Source organism: Gopherus flavomarginatus, chromosome 1, assembly GCF_025201925.1.
Source record: "Gopherus flavomarginatus isolate rGopFla2 chromosome 1, rGopFla2.mat.asm, whole genome shotgun sequence".
In the NCBI taxonomy this organism is placed as follows: Eukaryota; Metazoa; Chordata; order Testudines; family Testudinidae; genus Gopherus; species Gopherus flavomarginatus.
This window is the reverse complement of record NC_066617.1, coordinates 259,514,583-259,528,071: the sequence shown is the minus strand read 5'-3', so window position 1 is coordinate 259,528,071 and position 13,489 is coordinate 259,514,583. Positions and strand designations below refer to the sequence as shown.

The 13,489-nt window shown below is 40.7% G+C and overlaps 1 protein-coding gene across 10 annotated transcripts in view; it reads left to right on the top strand.

The window, feature by feature from the left end:
* MCF2L (MCF.2 cell line derived transforming sequence like) overlaps positions 1–13,489 on the top strand; it is a 280,436-nt gene that overhangs the window by 146,923 nt on the left and 120,024 nt on the right. For all 10 annotated transcript variants that reach the window (XM_050947239.1, XM_050947250.1, XM_050947219.1 and 7 more), the window contains one exon: positions 11,803–11,886. In XM_050947239.1, coding sequence (XP_050803196.1) covers positions 11,803–11,886 — 84 coding nt within the window. The remainder of the gene's footprint in view (positions 1–11,802; positions 11,887–13,489) is intronic.

Genomic DNA, 13,489 nt, shown 5'->3' with positions numbered 1-13,489 from the left:
ATGTTTTTGAAAATCAGTGGCCCCTATAAGAAAGGACCGTGCTATGACAGAAGAGTGCGTCCAGCACTTCAATTATATTCAGTCACCTAGTCCGTTTTGTATTTATTACATTTAGTACCTTTTCAAGTATAGGCTTAGCAGATAAATATCTAGAAATGGGAATCTGATCTACAGCCCAAGGGAACTCAAAAGCTGATGTTTCTGACAATCCTCTTCAACACTTCTGTTTTTAGAATTTAAATTTCTTCTAGCTACAATAAATACATCATGCAAAGTCCTCCCTTATTGCTGTAAAAATCTGTTAGCTGAACCACAGGTTTTTTATTGGTTTTTTTTTTTTTAACATCTCATACCATTTTAATTGATGTAAAAATAAGACAAAAGATCTGGGACTCCCTTTCAGGGCTAGAGTTGATGCTGTATTTGTGGGGGAAAGTACCTGACCATCTTCCTGTCCTAAGGTGAAATCCTGAACCCATTGTTATCTATGGGAGTTTCCAATGACTTCAGTAGATCCAGGTTTTTACCCCAAGCGTTTGGTCACTTTTACTGTGTTTGGTCTCCTGCTGGAATACATTATGGAGCTGAGATTTTGTGCTGCTGGGTGAAAACATGGATGTTAATGAATAGTAGCATAATCTTGATTCCTACTCTAATATAGCACAGGCTTGATCGTGTTGCCGTACTGAAAACCTGAGGCAGCTTGTGGAGGTAGGATTCTGGCATGTGGTGATGACATTTATTTATTTATTTATTATTATTTTGCATTGCTGACATAACATGGTATTTTGTTACCATGTTAATGCAGCCAGACGAGCTTCTGATTTTATGGGAACAAGTGCTGCAACATAGTTTATTTGGAGTGCTTCTGTTGTAAACTGAGCCAATTAGACTGAGCTTTTCAAGTTGTTTTGTCCTAGGGTGGTACTTTAAAGTAATTTTACTACTGTTTGTTTGATCCTGACTCTGGGCTGAAGAACCGTGGGACAGGACTATGCTTTCGGATGGCAAGTAGAAATCACACCTCTTTCTAGATTTAATATAATATATGGAGATATGCCTATCTCATATAGGTCTCTTGATGACCTTTCAAGGTCCCTTCTAGTTCTAGGAGATAGGTATATCTCCAATTATTATTATATTATGGAACTGGAAGAGACCCTGAAAAGTCATTGAGTCCAGCCCCCTGCCTTCACTAGCAGGACCACATACTGATTTTGCCCCAGGTCCCTAAGCGGCCCCCTCAAAGATTGAACTCTCAACCCTGGGTTTAGCAGGCCAATGCTCAAACTACTGAGCTATCCCTTTTCTTTTGCAATGTCACAAATGACATTTTCTGTTTTTTATATTCTATTCTCATAATTTTTCTATAATATCTTTGATGGTCCTCTGATCTATAAGATACTTTGAACCATTCCGCAAAAGTTTCTGTTGAGCTTTGCCTTTGTTTTGTTTTTTACTGCATTTTGGCCTTTGTTTTGGTGGTTCATTGCAGAATTTTCGTGGGAGGGTATGGATGCATCAGGAAGATCTGATATAACAAAACATTTAAAATAACTTCTGTTTACCCATTCAAACAATTGTCTAAACCAGTGGCTCTCAGCCTTTTCCATATTAGGATACCCTTTTCATCCATCAATATGGAATGGACAGGGTGGTCATAACCCCACATGTCAAACTTAAAATCATAATTTAGTTTTAGAAATGTTCTGTCTTTTTGACAACTAGTTAGGCTTCTGTTGGTAATTCAGAGAACTGTACTCTAGCACATTTGTACAACACTTGATTGAGATCTTCAGGTAGAATGAATTATAAAGAAAAAAATCAATGTGCTTTACAAACATTAATTCTTCTGTACTTCTTATGGGTGTTATGCAGTAGGTAAGTTACCATCATTTAACAGATAAGGATGCTGCAATATAAAGAGGATGTGTGACCTTGGGAAATTCACAGCACTTATGTAGCAGAGGCAGGAATAGAAACTGAACATGCTGAGGCAGTCCTATGATTTAACCACAAGACCATCCTTCCTCATATGTCATGGTAGTTCTTGATTTCTAAACTGATCGTGTATGATGTTCACTGTTCCTCTTTATTCTGTACGTGGGCACCTGTATTTGTCTATCTTACCTTTCTTTCTTGAGATGTTGGTCTTCTATTTTAAAGGGACTTTTTTCTTGCTTAATTCATTTGTCACTGAGAATGGCTTCAATATCCACTGTGAGGTTTCTAAATATTGACTGAGTTACTAAAGATGATAACTTTTATGCCATTTCATCCTTACAAATACTGGTCCCAGTCCAGCAACTTCTATTCCTGCTTGTAGTCCTATTGATGTCAATAGGGCTAGTGGCATGAGGATGAACAGAGGTGAAGGATTATGCCTAGAGTAGCTATTCTGTCTACATTTCTGATAGTTTATAGGGTTTTTTCCTTATACCAGACCCTCTATTGTAAATTTAAGTTTGACCCGAAATTTAGGCTTCTTTAAATTTAAAGAGAGAAATTAAAATTTTTACTAGGTTAATATGAATGGAATTTAAAATTTCATGTGTGCTATGTAACTTGACAGCATGTTTCTAGTGCAAGAGAACCAGAAAAGGAAGCTGACTAGACACAAAATTGAACTTGATTAAAATAAAAATGATAGTATTTTATCTTATTGTCTGACTTCAATTAAATGCAAAACGTAGCGTATATTAAATTTTAAAAAAAATTCTTTCTAATAGTCTTAGGTTCGGATTCTGCAAGGCACTTTTTGCAGCTGGGCCTCTACACCCTCTGGCAACCTTGCCAGACTGGGGTCAAAGATGTTGTTAGTTACCCTCTAAACATGTTTTTAAATTAATTAATCTTGATAGCGTCCCTGTTACTTAGCAGTTTGTCCCATCATTTTAAGCCATATATTCACCACTGTCAGTCTTTGATCTGCTTTCTTTCTTTGTCAACTCTTTCATTCTTCTGAAGTATTGGAGCATTCATTCAATCACATCTTAAGCACTCTAGAAGTGAGAACTACCTCATGCTTCCTTGGTATACAAGACAAAGATGAGGCGACTTTGGATATGTCTACACTGGAGCAGGAAGTGTAATTTCAAGCTTGAATAGACGTGCCTGCGCTAGCTCTCATTGAGCAAGTATGTTAAAAATAGAAGGGCAGCCATAGTGGTGTGAGCAGTGGGACAGGCTAGCTGTCCCAAATACAGTCCCATCTGAAATCCCGGGCACATACTCAATTGAGGCCAGTTAGGCTGCCTGTGCATCATTAGAAGCGTAAACCCTGCATAATCCGGAGATGACTTGAGCTAAGATGTACTTCTCCCTCCACCAGCATTTCTGATTAAATTATTCTGCAAACAGAATTTTCCCTCATATCTGTTTTGAAGCATTGAATAATTTACTTTCAATGTCATAAATCTATAATGTGATATAATTAGTTTTGTTGTTACTTCAGATAAAATTAGTTTGAGGCAATTTTGATTACCAGCGATTTGCCTTTGCAGTTTTGATGTTCCCTTTCTTGTTTTCTCTTAGCAACCTTTGCTTTTATAAAGGCCTGGTCTACACTCGGGGGGGGGGGGGGAAGGAAAAAATCTAAGTTATGCAACTTCAGCTACGTGAATAACGTAACTGAAGTCGATGTACTTAGATCGACTTACTGTGGTGTCTTCACTGTGGTGAGTCGACTGCTGCTGCTCCCTCGTCAACTCCGCCTGCACCTCTTGCGGAGGAGGAGTACAGGAGTTGACTAGAGAGCGCTCAGGGGTTGATTTATCGTGTCTAGTCTAGACATGATAAATCGATCCCCGCTGGATCAATCACTGCCTGCTGATCTGGCAGGTATTGTAGACGTATCCAAAGAGTGATATTTTATTACATTCCGAAGTATATTAACACAATAAAGTGCATGCAGGAAATAATTTTGTAAACCAGTTAGTTATACAAATTATGCATTACTGAAAATATGCTATTGTGCATTGAGTATGTTACTTTAGACAATACTTCTTGAAATTCAGGAACAATAGTAAGAGAAAGAGATGTATAGGAAGAAGAGGAGGCGGGAGAAAGAACTACCAGAGTCCAAAGTAACATAACTGAGGTTGTTAACCAGATAACGTATTGTGACAAAGTTCTTCCCTTGACTCTGTCGGTCCTGCGTTTCCTGGTGGATTTTGCTAGCCTCAGAGGCTCACTGTGATCCTCCCACATAGCCCTTCTCTCTCCAGAGGCAAGGGTCACAGCTTACTGAACCATTTTCATCATAAGCCAACAACGGAGGTGAGGAGAAGCAATCTCCCTCTCACAGTCTCTGTTGTCTCCCAGTCTCTGATTAATCATGGAGGGGAAGGGGGAACCTGGGCCCATCCTCTACTCGGGGCTCCAGCCAAGGGACCCTAAAATTAGCAGCTATGGTAGCTGACTTTTTGGAAATAGGATGTGTGCAGTTCCCTGGGCCACTTCCCTACAGCAGCCCCCACTCAATATCTCCTTCACCGTTACCTCAGGGCCTCCGTCCTTACACCTGATATGGATTTGTAGTGCTTCTTTCCTCTAACAGCACAGCTCCCTCCTATAGCTCCTGACGCCCACACCTCACTGACCAACTGGGAGGCTTTTAACTAGTTCCAGCCAGCCCTTGATTGACTTCAGTTGTCCCAGTCAATCTAGCTATCTCCACTGCATTCTAGAAGGATCTTAACTGGCCCCAGGTGTCTTGATTAACCTGGAGCAACTGCCATTTGGTTACCATAGTAGTAGGGATTTGTTTAGCCTGGGGCTAACATACCTGTTCCTCACTACTTTTACTGTAGCCATCTGGCCTTGCTGCATCACAGTATATACAGATCAGAATGGAAATAGCTCTACTTATAATGTTCTGTGGAAAATGTCAATATTTCACAGCAGTTTTTTGTTCTGATTTGGAATGAGAACTTGAAATTTTGAATTTTCCCACAGAAAAAGCATTTCAGAATTTTTGAATTTGGAAAAATCTAATGGTTTTGGTTTGTATTTCCCTCCCACCCGCAAAAAAGGAAATGGGGCAGCCAGCTGTTCCAAGTCCAAGGACATCCTCAAGCTGCCCCATAGTCAGTGGGAGTCAGAAGAATGCCCTGCCGTGAAGCAGAAAGTCTAGAAGCCCTGAAAGCCCCATCTTGAGCTTGTGCTTCCAGGGATGCCAGGCTTCTGGCTGTGAGAGTCCTACTTTGAGCCTCTGCTTTTATGGTATGGCGCCTGGAAGCCTTGGGGTCCCCAATCCTGGAGCAGTTAGCATGGTGGGTCTGCTCCGGAGCCACAGACCTTGCATGTGTTTTCATAAAATGTTATGGGTTGGTTCAATCTGCATTTTCTGACAAATTCCTAACCAGCTTCAATTATAAGTCTTATTGTGGTATGCGTGATTTAAATGATTAATGTATCAATTTGATGATGAAACTGACCAATTTCATGGTTGTATGCAGTGTTGGTGTAGCCGTGTCAGTCCTGGGATATTAGAGAGACAAGTTGAGTGATGTAATGTCTTTTATTGGATCACACCTGAGAGAGAGCTCTGTGTAGCTCGAAAGCTTGTCTCTCTCGCCAACAGAAGTTGGGTCCAGTAAAAAGAGATTTCCTCCTGCACGTTCTGTCTCCAATTTAATGATGTAATCCGTTGATTTCTCTGTCTGTCTCTAGGTATATGTTTAGTATCAGAGGGGTAGCCATGTTAGTCTGGATCTGTAAAAGCAGCAAAGAATCCTGTGGCACCTTATAGACTAACAGACGTTTTGGAGCATGAGCTTTCGTGGGTGAATACCCACTTCTTCAGATGCATGTCATATGCATCCAGATGGTTAGCAAAACGTCTGTTAGTCTATAAGGTGCCACAGGATTTTTTGCTGCTTTTAGGTATATGTTTGCATATATACATATACATGCACACAAAACAGGTGACATGACAAAGCAGAGAATGAGATTTGTCCCTCTGAATATTTACCTGAACACCAGGATTTACAGTGCTGATGGTCAGAAGAGCAGGCAATAGGAGAAAGCCATGGAGTGATCTATTTCCACAATGTTCCTGTGAAAAGACTTTTTTGAAAAGATATGCAAAATATTTTTAGAAGACCTCATATATCCTCATCCTCACCCTGTGTGTTCGGAGCAAGGAGGGGGAGGCGGAACAAGCAAGAAACAAGAGATTCATCTGCAGGTTAAGTAGGGTGCAAGGGGAAACTGTTTTGAATGTTTTCAGAGTATGTAATTTGGTAGAGGTTTAACCAACTAAGGCTCTGATTCACTAATGGAACACAACATAGGCACTAACATTTTGGTCTTGGCATCAGTGAAATTAGGCTGTCTTCAGTTTTTTTCTGAGGCTTCAAAATCTGTTTGGATAAAATGAAGAACGAGCAATCAAACTCCTTTATATAATGCAAACAAGGGCACTAATAGGATTGTTCACATGTGGGGACATAAAAATGTTTCCCTGAATTTTATGAAAAATGATACCTTGGATGCTCAGGTGCGTGCTGGACTCCTCAATTTGTCGAAAATTGGGCATGCAGAATCTTTTATTGTCAATATTACTAGGAGCTTAAATTTCTGTTTTGTTTGTTCCTGCAGATGTGGGATACCTTACTGTGTCTGTACATATTTTTGGAAAACATAGACTTTGAACCTGTAATTAGATCTGTATGGGCAAATTGGTTCACCTGTGCACATCTGTTTGCAGGGCCAGAACCCTAGGTTTTAAAGTATGTGTGACACTGCAGATGGAATCTTCATTATATTTCTGTTGTCCAACAGTAAACTCCCCCTGCTTTTGATGGACTGGATTTTTTTTCTCTGTGGGAGGGCTGATCATCCAAGACAGATCTTTCAAAAGAAATTAAAGAACGTAATTCAGTTATCTCCTGTACATATCAGAGACTTGCGTAACAGGAGGCCCCAGAGTTAAATCATAGTTAACTGTTAAACACATCTTCTTATGGATTTGAAAGTAAAGTATGCAGAGGCCTTTTGGCTAACTAGAGGTTCACTAGTTACAGAAAGATTGGTTCAATCACTGCGTGACCTTGAAAGAAGTGGTCCGTGCTTCTTCTGTCAAGCTGCCAGAAAGAGAACAGTAAAGTTCTGTTTCAGAAAATAAGTTGCTACTTATCGGGAAGAAATGAAACTGATAATTCTTTGGCTACTCTTAAAAAAGCACTTCTCAGAATTTTGCTTGGATGAGATTCATTCAATTAAAAAATATTTCTCTCTCGCATTTTTAATCTTCCACAGATTTCAATCAGCCTATGGTTGCTGTTTGCCACTTTACTAGTCTTTAAGTTCACTTAAACATTTTTCTTTCATGGGTGAGATACTTATAATTTTCTACTCCACACCATGCACTTTTGATCTATTGCCAAACATGATCCAATTGTAAGAAGTAAATTCCAATGATCTACACAGGATGTACTTTTCTGAAAAGAAATGACAAAAAAATAGCTCAAATGCTTAAATTTAACCAAATGAAAATGCCAAGTTGGGATTGAAACTCCATCCTTACTTTGATTAATTAATCTAAATATTAGATATAATTAGAAACGTGCTTGAATGAGGCAGAAAAGTGCATTTTCGATTAAGTTCTTTAACTTTTCATTATTGCTGTAGGTTTCACATCTGCAAAAGCATAGAAATTAATTGAAGGTTTTATGTTTTTGATCCCTTAGAATGATATATTTAAATGTTCTCTTATGTTGCCATCAGTGCTATTTGAGCTCCCAAAACATCCAGATGGTTAGCACTGAGTTAATTATGAACAGACAGATGAAGATGAGCCATAGCTGTCAAATTTTAATCCAAAATCCCAAGTGTGTTTGGACTGGGATTTTGGTCTGAACCATTTATGTAGTGATAAAGGTTAGCTGTTAATTTTGATGTAACTCTAGACTTGATAAAGGTTGAGGATCCTTCAGATTTGAGGTGTTGTTGCAATCCCATTTCTCAATTCCGCTCGTAAATCAAAAGAACGTTTAGAGACAACTGCTGATGTAAATTTAGTGATCTGATTTTCTAAAGTTGCACTTAAATACCATCCAGTCCACAACAAATGACAGAATAGATGCATACTCAACATGGCTTTTAATTACCAGGCTACCTGCAGGATATATTGCTCTTGTGAAAAATACTTCTTATTGTCCTATAGTGTTGCATTGGCAGACTACATGCTTTCCTCCATTATTGTTAGCTAAATAGGCCCAAATGTTGTTTACATGGCAAAAGCATACTCCAGGACTGGAAGCAGAAACAACTGGACAGTCTAAGGCCTAGTCCACACTGTGTTTAAACCAATTTTAGCAGCGTTAAACCGATTTAACGCTGTACCCGTCCACATGAGGCCCTTTATATCGATATAAAGGACTCTTTAAATTGGTTTCTGTACTCCTCCCCAACGAGAGGAGTAGCACTAAGATCGGTATTACCATATCGGATTAGGGTTAGTTTGGCCGCAAATCGATGGTATTGGCCTCCGGGCGGTATCCCACAGTGCTCCACTGTGACCACTCTGGACAGCAATCTGAACTTGGATGCACTGTCCAGGTAAACAGGAAGAGCCCCGCGAACTTTTGAATTTCATTTCCTGTTTGCCCAGCATGGAGCTCTGATCAGCACAGGTGGCGATGCAGTCCCAAATCCAAAAAGAGCTCCAGCATGGACTGTATGGGTGATACTGGATCTGACCGCTGTATGGGGAGACAAATCTGTTCTATCAGAGCTCCATTACAGAAGACGAAATGCCAAAGCATTTGAAAAAAATTTCCAGGCTATGATACAGAGTCCACAGCACAGTGCTGCGTGACATGCGTACTGGAAAGCCAAAGAATCAAATGGACGCTCATGGAGGCAGGGAGGGGGTACCGAGGACTCCAGCTATCCCACAGTCCCAGCAGTCTCTGAAAATCATTTGCGTTCTTGGCTGAGCTCCCAATGCCTGTAGGGTCAAACACATTGTCCGGGGTGGTTGAGGGTCTATCTCGTCAATTTACCCCCCCTCCCCCTCCATGATAGAAAAGGGAAAAAAAATGTTTCTTGACTTTTTTGTATGTCACCCTATGTATACTGCATGCTGCTGGTAGACATGGTGCTGCGGCAGTAAACAGTAGCATCCCCTCTCCACCCCTCCCTGGTGGCAGATGGTACAGAGCAGAAGGACTGATAGCTGTCCTCGTCATGAGCCCATGAGTGCTCCTGGCTGGCCTCAGGTGAGGCCGACTGGGGGCGCCTGGGTAAAAATAGGAATGATTCCCGGTCATTCCCAGTAGATGGTACAGAACGGCTTGTAACCGTCCTCATCATAGCAACTGGGGGCTGAGCTCCATCAGCCCCTCCCTTTCATGTGTAAAGAGAAGATTCTGTACTGCCTGGACTATCATAGCAGCTGGAGGCTGCCTCCCCCTCATTTTATCTCACTAACAAGTCAGTGTTTATTATTCCTGCATTCTTTATTACTTCATCACACAAATGGGGGGACACTGCAATGGTAGCCCAGGAAGGTTAGAGGAGGAGGGAAGCAACGGGTGGGGTTGTTGCAGGGGCACCCCCTCTCTCGTGAATGGCATGTAGCTCATCATTTCTGTGGGATCTGACACGGAGCGGCTGTGCTCTCTGGTTCTCTGGTACACTGGTTCTCTAGTACACTTGCCCCATATTCTAGGCAGGACTGACTCTATTTTTAGATACAACATAAAGGAGGGAATGACCCCTTGGGTCATTCCCATTTTTCTTTGCGCCTCCAGCCGACCTCGGCCAGGGGCACCCATGACAGCAGCAGACGGTACAGAACGACAGAACTGTCATCGCATTGCCAATTTACAATGACATAGCAGACGGTACAGAACAACTGATAACCATCTCTGCTGTCATGCAAAGGCAAATGAATGTTGCTGTGTAGCACTGCAGTACCGCATCTGTTAGCAACATCTAGTAGATCTATGGTGACAGTAAAAAAAAGCTGAACGGGCTCCATGGTTGCCATGCCATGGCGTTTCCCAGGGCTATCCAGGGAAAAAGGGCGCGAAATGATTGTCTGCCATTGCTTTCCCGGAGGAAGGAATGACTGATGACATTGACCCAGAACCACCCGCGAGAATGATTTTTGCCCCATCAGGCACTGGGATCTCAACCCAGAATTCCAAGGGGCGAGGGAGACTGCAGGAACTATGGGATAGCTACGGAATAGCTACCAACAGTGCAACGCTCCAAAAATCGACGCTAGCCTCGGACTCTGGACGCACGCCGCCGAATTAATGTGCTTAGTGTGGCCGCGTGCACTCGACTTTATACAATCTGTTTTACAAAACTGGTTTATGTAAAATAAGAATAATCCCGTAGTGTAGACGTACCCTTACTGTTTTTATCCCCATTCAACTCTTCTCTGCTGGCTTAGTGGTATCAGGAACCAAACGTGTGGACTCTGTCACAGTGACCATTCAGTAACCACAGGTAGTACTAGACTGGCACTATTCTATTTGATCAGATCTACATTTTAAAATGGATATTAGCTATAGTATTTTAATTGAAAACTCACTGTCTCACATTCTCAGTTCCGTCTGTCAGACTCAGTCATGTGCTGGCAGTGGTATTTCAATGCATGTTAATGTGAGGGCAAAATAAAATATATAAAAGACCAAGTGAGAGTCAGACATACTAAAAACAAGTGGATGAAAATGAGACACGGTGGCATGATGGTCCACAACAAAACAAGAACAATGCAGAGAAATACTTTCATACAATCACAAGAGCAGCAATATTTAATTTTTAGATTACCTGAGAGAATGAGACCACAGCTGGAATAAAGAAACCACAAATCTAAAACTAGGACAGTCACACTTTCTTGTCCAACAACCAAATTTTGAAGTTTTAGCTGTCCCAAGTCAAATAATGTGGCGGGAAATCAAACAATTGGAAAAGTTTGGTTATATTTGTCGTTAACACCTACTATCTTAGCTTGATTAAAATCCTATGTTTCCAGGAATAATTTAATCACTGAAGGTATCAGGAAATATGTTCTTCCAAGTTTATTATAGCTCAGTTAACTCAGGTGCATTACCTGTGTGGAAGGCTCCTTCCTCTGAAGTTTATCTTACTCATGTGATATAATGTGCCAATAATCGTCCTGCTATTTAGACACCAGACTAGATGGACCAATGGTCTGATTTGGAATAGTAAATCTTATGTTCCTATCATAAAGAATATTCATTGTAAAAACTTTTATTATTCTTAAGTATTCGTTCAGCTACATTTGGATTTAATAGCTAGTGTAGTGAGTGCAATTCTGAATGTATATGTTGCTTTAGACATATTGAGAAGTCTGGAGATGCCTACATAATTTTATAGAACATTCTGAAAATGTTACTCTGTGTACATTACAGGAGGGTTTTAGGAAGAGTTGACTGTATATGAATAGCACCATTTTCTGCTTTAAAAAAAAATGATCTGAGCAGGCTGTAATGAAATTTGAGTTTGAACTTCAAGTGCAAAATCAGATTTACTTCTATCCTATAGTATAATCACTCCAAAAAATATTGGACTCAACAGCCATCCTATCCTCCTTACTCTCAGCAGAGTTATGTTACTTATTATCATTTGTGAATATATTAGTCCTGGCGCACATGGAAAACCAAAGGATTGCTCTTGCCAGAAGACTGAATGACTTTCTCCAAACACGTGACAGGTGTTTCAAAATTTGAATAGCTCTATATGTCGCTGCTCTGGAACTGAGAGTTTGTGTGGACCATGATTCTCTGTAAAATTACATAGCATTGTTTTTTGTTTCAGAAGAAATCATGCATCAGGATATCATTCCCCTCTGTGCTGCAGATATTGAAGACCAGTTAAAGAAGCAATTTGCCTATCTGTCAGGTAAAAATTGGAAAGTTCCTTCTGAATCTTTTGTTCAAATGTGTGGTTTCAGCTGTTTCTATCCACGCTTTCATATAGTCACTGAACACTATTATCAGGGCAGCCATCATTTTGTGATCTGTATTTAGAATGATTCATAAATATGCTATTCTGGAATTCACAAAAAATGTTAAATATGATTAAAACGAATTATTTATATAATCTCTAGTAGTGCCAGCTGGCTGGCTTAGTGGGCAGCATCGCAGTGCTCCTTATAGATCTATAGATAAGGAGATCCAGGTCTGAGGCTAACCTCAGATAATCACACAAGGATCAGTAGGAGATAACGTTGTAAAAAACTGGAGGAGGACTTCAGGATTTAGCCTACTGTATAGAGGACTTTGTGAATTGAGACTTGAAAAACTCTGTATTTGATTACTCTAAACCCAGTTACTAAAAGAGCTTTTTAAAAAAAACCAAAAAAACCCCTAAATATACATTAGATGTTGCAAACTTACTCACCTAGGGTGTGTCAAGAAACAAGAAAAATGTAGAATATAGTTTCTTACCCTTTTGACATGCAGAGAATATAATGGTAGGTATAAATGTCCCTAAGGGATTACACTGAAAAAAACACCCTATTAGTTTCTCCTTACCTCACCCAGCTGCTCCACGAACAGAACTAGACTTCTTTTGCTTTCTACCCATCTCTCAAACCACCCACACAAGATTGAAAACTAGCCATTCCTTTCCCTCAAAGGCCAATTCATTCCTAATCCCATACTGTCCCCAAATCTCCCACTTTGTTGTTGTTAGCCAACCATCACGATATTGCTTTCTCGATGTCCATGAGGGTTCATTCCTAGACATTGCCTTCCTATGCTCCAACTATAAGAACAGAAGAACAGCCATACTGGGTCAGACCAATGGTTCATCTAGGCCAGTATCCTGTCTTCCAACAGCTGCCGCTGCTAGGTACTTCAGAGGGAAAGAACAGAACATGCTTTGCTGAAGCCACACCATATCGAGTAAGCCTGACACCTTACTGAAACCACTGAGCAAGTCTCTACACAGCACTGAAATACAAAAGAGCATTCTGAGAGACTACTGTTCACACCGGCGCTTTTCGTCGGCAAAACTTTTCTTTCGGAGGGGGTGTGTGTGTGTGTTTAACACCTCTTTTAACTTTTGTTCAGTTGCCAGGGTAGAGAGAGCCTTAATGTCCAGGGGAAAATAAGCAGAGATATTTTGTCTTGAAGTAAAGACATACTTGATGTTGGAGGGGAAAGTTGGAAGTGAAGGACCCTCCTGGTATTTAATGTAAAATTCTCTTGTCATACATGAGGTCTGTTATGCTCTAAGGGCTTGTCCTATGCTTAAAACAAAATTACAGTGTCACAGCTGTGCCACTGCAGTGGTGCTGCTGTAGCACTTCAGCATAGACAATACCCACACCGATGGGAGAGGTTCTCCCATTGCTGTAGTTGGTCCATTTCCCCGAGGGGCAGTGGCTAGGACGATGGAAGAAGTCTTCCGTCAACTTAGTGCTGTCTGTGTGGGGACTTCGGTCTTCTTAATAACGCCACTCTGAGTGTGGATTTTTTACACTCCTTAGCAACATAGT